The sequence below is a fragment of the Otolemur garnettii genome, unplaced genomic scaffold (genome assembly GCF_000181295.1).
Source record: "Otolemur garnettii isolate 467f Iridium unplaced genomic scaffold, OtoGar3 scaffold00043, whole genome shotgun sequence".
NCBI lineage: Eukaryota > Metazoa > Chordata > Mammalia > Primates > Galagidae > Otolemur > Otolemur garnettii.
The window spans coordinates 11,487,319-11,494,852 of NW_003852438.1; the positions used below are offsets into that span (position 1 = coordinate 11,487,319).

The 7,534-nt window shown below is 50.1% G+C and overlaps 1 protein-coding gene across 2 annotated transcripts in view; it reads right to left on the bottom strand.

Moving 5' to 3' along the window:
* STAT6 (signal transducer and activator of transcription 6) overlaps positions 1 to 7,534 on the bottom strand; it is a 16,447-nt gene that overhangs the window by 2,605 nt on the left and 6,308 nt on the right. For both annotated transcript variants that reach the window (XM_023513602.1, XM_003790548.3), the window contains exons 8-19: positions 7,323 to 7,454; positions 7,009 to 7,197; positions 6,577 to 6,664; positions 6,313 to 6,435; positions 4,783 to 4,875; positions 4,207 to 4,413; positions 1,875 to 1,969; positions 1,646 to 1,782; positions 1,184 to 1,330; positions 902 to 965; positions 681 to 791; positions 405 to 497 (exon numbers count right to left, since the gene is read on the bottom strand). In XM_023513602.1, the coding sequence (XP_023369370.1) occupies positions 405 to 497; positions 681 to 791; positions 902 to 965; positions 1,184 to 1,330; positions 1,646 to 1,782; positions 1,875 to 1,969; positions 4,207 to 4,413; positions 4,783 to 4,875; positions 6,313 to 6,435; positions 6,577 to 6,664; positions 7,009 to 7,197; positions 7,323 to 7,454 (1,479 nt within the window). The remainder of the gene's footprint in view (positions 1 to 404; positions 498 to 680; positions 792 to 901; positions 966 to 1,183; positions 1,331 to 1,645; positions 1,783 to 1,874; positions 1,970 to 4,206; positions 4,414 to 4,782; positions 4,876 to 6,312; positions 6,436 to 6,576; positions 6,665 to 7,008; positions 7,198 to 7,322; positions 7,455 to 7,534) is intronic.

Consider the following 7,534-nt stretch of genomic DNA (forward strand, 5'->3'; position numbering starts at 1 on the left):
GGCGCCTTAGCCGATCGAGCCATAGGCGCTGAGCCGCTTGAATGTTTTTATCTGTGAATTTTGCTGTGAGCCAGCCAATGACCTCAGCTTTACACATATGAACTCATTTAACCTTCACAATAATTCCATTAAGTAAAGATTATTATCATTATTATCCCCATTTTACAGATTAAGCACCAGAGGTTACATAACTTGCTCAAAGTTAGTAAGTGGCAGAGCTGGAATTCAAACCCAGGCAGTCTGGACACTACTGTCTAAGTAGAATGCACAGAAAAAGAAGAAGAGGCCTTAGAATTTGCTGCTCCTTCTTCACACAAAAGCCTCTTCTGACAAATGCAAGTGCCCATCCAGCCCCCAAAAGTGGGGCAGTATCTGCCCTCCATCCCCACGAAGCTTTGACTTACTCCTGAAAGGCTGGCAGCACACTGACTGATTCTTCTTGCGAGAGGCCTTGATACGAGGGGATGGAGTGAGAGTGTGGTGGGTACACCTGGGGCCTGGAGAAAGAAAACAGATCCTCTAATGCCAGCCCTCCTCCTGGACTCCCCCACACCCTGCCTTGGGAAGGGGAATCTCTCTGATGGGAACGAAAATTCCCAGCTCAGCCCCCAATGCCAGCTTTTCCATGCTGAAAGCCATCAGCACAGGCTGCTTCCATTCCCATCTCTCAAGCTCCTTACACGGTATCTGGGCCAAGCTGCATGGTCATGGAGGAGTCAGGGGCCATTCCAAGGTCATAAGAGGGCATCATGGTAGGCATCTGGGGCTCTGGGGCAGGAAGTGGCTGATCCCTGGAGGAGAGAAGGCGGCATGCGTGACTGGCCACAGGTTACTGCCACCACTCCTTCCTAGAGGTAAGTACCAACCCTGAACCCCACCCTCCATCCACACCACCACTCACCTTTCCACAGTCATTTTGATGGTAGCTGGGACGTAACCCCTGCCATCCTTACCCATCTGTTCAGCTGTTGTGGGAAGGAAAGGAGAGCCATGGAGTGTTCTGGGGTTAGGAAAGAAAGGAGATAGAAAAGGCAGGCATGCCTGATGGGCAGCAGAAGTGTGTGGACAAAAGGTGGGAGAGAGGTCAGGAGGGACTGACACACAGTGGGTGGGGAGAGGAGTCATCTGGGAGCAGGGAGGAGGTGGGTGTCAGAAGGAATCAGAGCTGCCAGCTCCAGCTCACGCTTGTAGTGGCTCCGGAAAGCTTCATCCTTGGGTTTCTTGGGGTAGAGATTTTTGAGCTGAGCAAGATCCCTGATTCGGTCCCCTAGGGAGCGAATGGACAGGTCTTTGGCAGAAAATGGCTGGATGTTCTCTATCTGTGGGGAGCCTACAATAGGAAGGAGTCTCTGAGTCCCCTCTGTCCGATGTTCTCACCTGTCCCCAGTCAACACACAGCCCCCACCATTCTCAAAGCATCACAGAGGGACAGGGACCTAGGGTGGGGATCCAGTGGGTTCCTTCCTCACAGAACTAACAGAGAGAAGGTGGAAATTTACGCCACAGAGAGAAGAGAGAGTTGGACCTTAGGAAAACCTTCCTAAAGATCAGGGTTGGCAGGAAGGAAGGCCAGGACATTCCTTTCCCAGAAGAACCCCCAGAGGGCACAGGCATAGAAACAGAGGACTGGCTGGGGTGACCTCACCATCCTGACCCCGGATGACATGGGCAATGGTGATGCCCCCAATCTCTGAGTCACTGAAGCGGAGGAGAAAGGTTCCATCGGGCTCGTTGAGAAGAAGGTTAGTAACATACTGTTTGCTGATGAAGCCAATGATCAGCCTGGCCAGGATGAAGGAGAAGAAAGGGGTGTGGGCACTGGGCTGGAGAGGGAGCTGGAGACATAGCTGCTCCGGCCTGGGGTAGGGACTCACCGGTCTGACCAGTAGCTTCGGAGACAGCGTTTGGTGAGGTCTAATACACCATCGAACCATTGCCAAAAGGTAAAGCCACGGCCCAGAAGGATCTCCTGTGGGGACAGGGAGCTGGCATGAGGAGCGGGCAGAATTGGAGTCTGACTAGGGTGGGCTTTAATCTTTGAGTGTCCACACAACAGAATCCCAGGGCTGAGGAAGCAAACTGGATCTGAGACCCCACCAACAATGCTGTCAATGATGACAGCCAACACTGGTGCTTATTGTGTGCCAGGCTCTATTCCAACCATTTCCATATATCAATTGATTATATCTTTACAAGGCTTTGGAGTTAAGTACTATAACAATCCCATTTTTGTTGTTGTTTGTTTTGAGACAGATTCTCACTTTGTCTCCCTTGGTAGAGTGCCAAGGCATCATAGCTCACAGCGATTCTCAATTCAAACTCTTGGGTTCAAGTGATTCTCCTGCCTCATCCTCCCAAGTAGCTGGGACTACAGGTGTCTGCCACCACGCCTGGCTATTTTTAGAGACAAGGTCTCACTCTTGCTCAGGCTGGTCTCGAACCCATGAGCTTAGGCAATCCACCTGCCTCAGCCTCCAGAGTGCTAGGATTACAGGCATGAGCCACTGCACCCAGCCTAACAATCCTGTTTTACAGACGAAGAAATGGAAGCCCAGAGAGGTCAAGTGACTTGTCCAGGTCTACACAGCTGGTAAGAGGTAGAACTGAGACTTAAATCCAAGCAGTCTGGCACTGAGCTAACTACTCTGCTAAGCTGGAGTCCAGAGGAAGATCACTTGCTGGGTATGACTGTCCTGCCCCCTTTGCTAACACATCCTCTGATGATATAGAATGTTCTTTCTTCCCTTTTTAAAATTTCATTTTTATTAAAAAATCATTTTGAGGCACTGTGCCTATAGCACAGTGATTACAGGGCTGGCCACATACACTGAGGCTGGCGGGTTAGAACCTGGCCTGGGCCAGCTAAACAACAATGATGACAACCTCAACAAAAAATAGCCAGGCGTTGTGGGGGGCACTTGTAGTCCCACTTACTTGGGAGGCTGAGGCAAGAGAATCGCTTAAGCCCAAGAATATGAGGTTGCTATGAGCTGTGATGCCACAGCACTCTATGGAGGGTAACACAGTGAGACTATCTCAAAAATAAAAAATAAAAAACATTTTTTGAGAGATGGGGGTCTCACTATGTTGCCCAGGCTGGACTCAAGGCCCTGGGCTCAAGTGATCCTCCTACCTCAACATCCTGAATAGACGGGATTATGGACACATGCCACCACGCCCCCAGCCTCTTCATGTTTTTTTTTCTTTTCAAGATAATGTGCCTGGGCTCGGTGCCCATAGCACACTGGTTACAGCACCAGCCACATACACCAAAGGTGGCAGGTTCGAACCTGGGTCGGGCTAGCTAAACAACTGCAACAATAAAAATAAATAAATAAAGATAACATGTATGGCTATGTTTACCCAGCTGGTTGTTAACTAAGATGTCTAAATCTCTTTTCTCCTCTGTTCTTGTAAGTAACCTGATCTTGAAGGCCTCATTCTGGAGGCAGTAAAATACAGCAGTTAAGAGCAAGAGTCAGAAATACAGCAGTTCAACTGGGTGCACGGACCCACACCTAGCACTCTGAGAGGCTGAGGCAAGAAGATCACTTGAGGTCAGGAGTTTGAGGCTGCAGTGAGCTTTGATGACGCTGCTTCACTCCAGCCTGGGCAGCAAAGTGAGACCTTGTCTTGAAAAAACAAACAAATGAAAAAAGAAATATAGAGGTCCGTCCTAGCCATGCTGCTCACCTACTATGAGACCTTGGACAAACTACCTAACCTCGCTGAGCATCTGGCTCCTCATCTATAAAATGGTGATAATATAGTACTGCAAAGGCATGTTGGGAGGATCAAGTGAGATAACATACAAGTGTTACGCACAGTGCCTGGCACATAGTAAGCTTTCAACATGTGGTAACTGGTACTACTGCACATGTCATGTGGAATTTCATCTAGTTTTTGCAATAGGAACTATTTTTCCAATGGGTCAAAGTCATTTTGAATCAGAGCTCTGTTTACATAAAAGCAAGATGAGTCATGCAAGCCACTGTAAAGAGGAAGGACAGAGGGCCTTCAGACCAAAACCTGAGGGATGCCGTAGAATGCATCTTCAACCTCAGGGCTGAGGGGTTTTCCTGCCTGGGCCATGACAGAGCCCTTCCTGATGACAGGCTGAGGCACTATGCAGATCTCAGCAGTCCGGCCCTGGGTAGAGGTTAGGGAGGCCCCAAATGCCTAAAGTCCAAAGAGCAGGGAAATGACCTTGTTGAACTGGGACCAGGACACAGAACGGTGCTGGAAAGCCTCCATGCTCAGGCTGCTGTCATTGAAGATCTTCTGGGCCAGGAAAAGGAAGTGCTCTGGGAGCAGTCCCCGGTTGGTCCCCACCTCAGCCATGAACTTTAGGTTTAGAGTTTCACACATCTTCTCCCAGGGCACCCGCTCAGCCACCACAAAGGGGACACGATCCTGTGGAGAGCGAGAAGGAGAGAACACCTCAGGCTATCATCCTCGTCCTTCCTCAGGTGGGCTTTCATCCTTCCCACCTTCCTGAAGCCTACCTCTCCCAGCACTGTCACCCTGAGCTCCCTCACAAATATGGTGCTTTTTCTTTTTTCTTTTCTTTATCTGATGCTTTTTCAATGATAGTTTATGATGCTATGGCATGAAAGTTGGTAAGACTGGATGAAAAGAGGTCAGAAATACAAAACAGGCCCATGAGAAGGAGTCAAGGTTACACCTATCGGAACATGCCTGCCGTCCCACCAACCAGCCTACCCCACCCCTGTGTCACAACCCACCCTGCCCTGTCCCCGCCAAATCCAGGTCTTTCCTCACCATCTCAGAGAAGGCATTGTCCCACAGGATGGTGGCTTTGGCATTGTTGTCTTGGTTGCCATGGACAATGACCACTAGGGGCAGAGACAGGGCCTAAGAAGGGGAGGACAGGGTTTCTTCTTAGTGGAGCAAGGGGTTTCCTGGGGGTTGGGGTGGTGGCTCCTGCAGGCAGGCAAGTAATTGTACTCACACAACACAGTTAAAAAGCTAGTGGGATATTAGTAACCCTTTACCCAACATAGTAAATTTTTTTGTTTATAAACAAAAATAAAAACACTTTATTATTTTATGTAACCTAAAATCAGTAGTAAAACCACCAGGTAACTTCATATTTATGCTTTTCTCTTTTAAAACTGTACAATAAGGGCTGGGTGTGGTGGCTCATGCCTGTAATACCAGCACTTTGGGAGGCCAAAGCAGATGGATCACTTGAGCTCAGGAGTTTGAGACCAGCCTGAACAAGAGTCAGACCCGGTCTCTAAAAAATAGCTATGTGTTGTGGAGGGCACCTGTAGTCCCAGTTACTAGGGAGGCTGAAGCAAGAGAACCACTTGAACCCAAGAGTTTGAGGTTGTTGTGAACTATGACACCACATCACTCTACTGGGGGCAAGAAAGTGAGACTCTGTCTCAAAAACAAAAAAAACCCAACTGTATGATAGGCCAGTAATAGTGGCTCAGGCCTGTAATCCTAACAGTCTGGAAGGGTGAGGTGTGTGGATCGCTTGCACTCAGGAGTTCGAGACCAGCCTGAGCAGAAGGAAGACCCCATCTCTGCTAAAAAAATAGAAAAATTAGCCACAGGTAGTGGCGGGCACCTGTAGTCCCAGCTACTCAGGAGGCTGAGGCAAGAGGATGGCCTGAGTACAGGAGGTTAAGGTTGCTGTGAGCTATATGACACCATGGCACTCTAGCCTGGGGTAACAGAGGTAGATTCTGTCTCCAAAAAAGGAAAGAAAGAAATTAAAAATAAAACTATGATAACTACAAATAATCTACCAACCTCTTTCCCACCCCCAAATAATTAAGAGCTGGGGAGTATGTGAGTGGCAGAAAACTTGGATTGGAAAGGGTTAAATGCCTTCTGAAGCTCAGTCAGCGTCCCACTATAGACAAGTGGTTTACAAGTCACCATAGAGCCAGACTTCCAGGCCCCAAGTGCCCCTGCAGCACTTAGTAGTATCTGAGCTGGGCAAACTACTTAACTTTTCTCTGTCTCAATGTGCTTATCTGCAAAATGCCTCTAAGTAACAGTACCTTCCTCACAGCGTCATTGTGGAAACCACATGTACACAGCTGTGTGTGCACATGCATGTGAGCTTCACAGAGGGCCCTGCTCTGTAACACTGGCAGTGGGTGTTGGCTGCTCTAGCCCCCGTTCCTCATAGGAGTTCTGTGTTCTTGCCCCTTCTGTTCACCTTGGCCCGGTCACATGAGTCTCACAGATAGGAGAATCAGCATAGTCACAGGGCCCCTGTCTGTGAAGGGAACTTGGGGCCCCAGATCAGGGTGGAGGTGGGATGTGATTCACCTGGAGCTGGATGGGGACTTTGTTGGGGCCGAGTGTAAAGCTGGTGGAGAAGAGCACAGCACACTTCTCCTCGGTGACTGACTCGGTGCCTTTCCGCTCACACCGCTTGATTTTCTTCAGAAGCTGCAGTATGGACGGAAGGAGAGTAGGGGTAAGAGTGTGCAGGCAGAAGCTGCTTCTCCTGGGCCTTCCAACACCCTCTGCAAGGAGAGTCCGTAATCTTACTTCCCTTTTCCCTGACCATGGCACTCTAAAGCCCCTCACCAGGTTCTTGAACAAGGCAGAGCAGCAGTTCCCAGGAATGCTGTTCTCCAAGGGCACCGTGTTGTTCATGATCTCGCCAGTGCTTTCTCTGCCAGGGAGGTCAGGGTGTCAATGAGCTCGTTCTAGCTAGGCCAGGTGTAGTCAGGCACTTGAGTCCATGGGGATGGCATACACTATCCACTGTCACTGGCCCTAAACCTTCATGATCCTACTTGGGTTCTCAAGGAAGGAGTCCTCATTTTGGCCAAACCATCATGTCCCCACCACATTCAAGCCCTGAGTGGGCACCTCTCCTTTCAGTGCCTTGACTATTCAGGGTCTCCACACCCTCCCTCCTTCTCATCCCACTCTTCGTAGTGCCAGCCACCCAGGCTTCTTGTGTCTCCATCACCCTACAGGTCTTTTCCAACCCTAGGTGCAGCCCAAGCTTACGGTCCAGCCCCGGGCCCCTGTGGCATGCTCAGCTCCCTCGCTTGCTTCTCAGTCACCATGTCAGCCCGGACCAGTGGAGGCTTGGCTGGGGTCCCCAGGAACCGCAGGCCCAGCAGGAATCGTACCCCTGCTTGGAACTTGGTCTGAGTCTTCAGAACCTGTGGGGGCTGCTTCTCCACCAGGAAAGAGCTGGGAAGAGAGAAGAGGACACAGGGGAGCTAGGGTCTGGGTCCCTCCTGATGCCTTTCCCACAATTCTGCCCCTTTCTCCAAGGGGCTCTGCTCTCAGCCAGGCTGGGAGCTTGTGGGGCATACCTGGTGACAAGGGTTTGCAGAACTTCATCCAGCCGGTTAATCAGTGATGCTCGGGTCTTGGGCTCAAGCTCCCCACCAGCAGCCCCTACCTCCTGTTGTAGCTGGGAATAAATGTCCACCAGGCTTTCACACCTGGGGCCAGGACAGTGGTCAGGGGGCACAGGATTCAGACTTCCTGCTCCAGCCCAGACCTCTTTTTTTTTTTTTTTTTT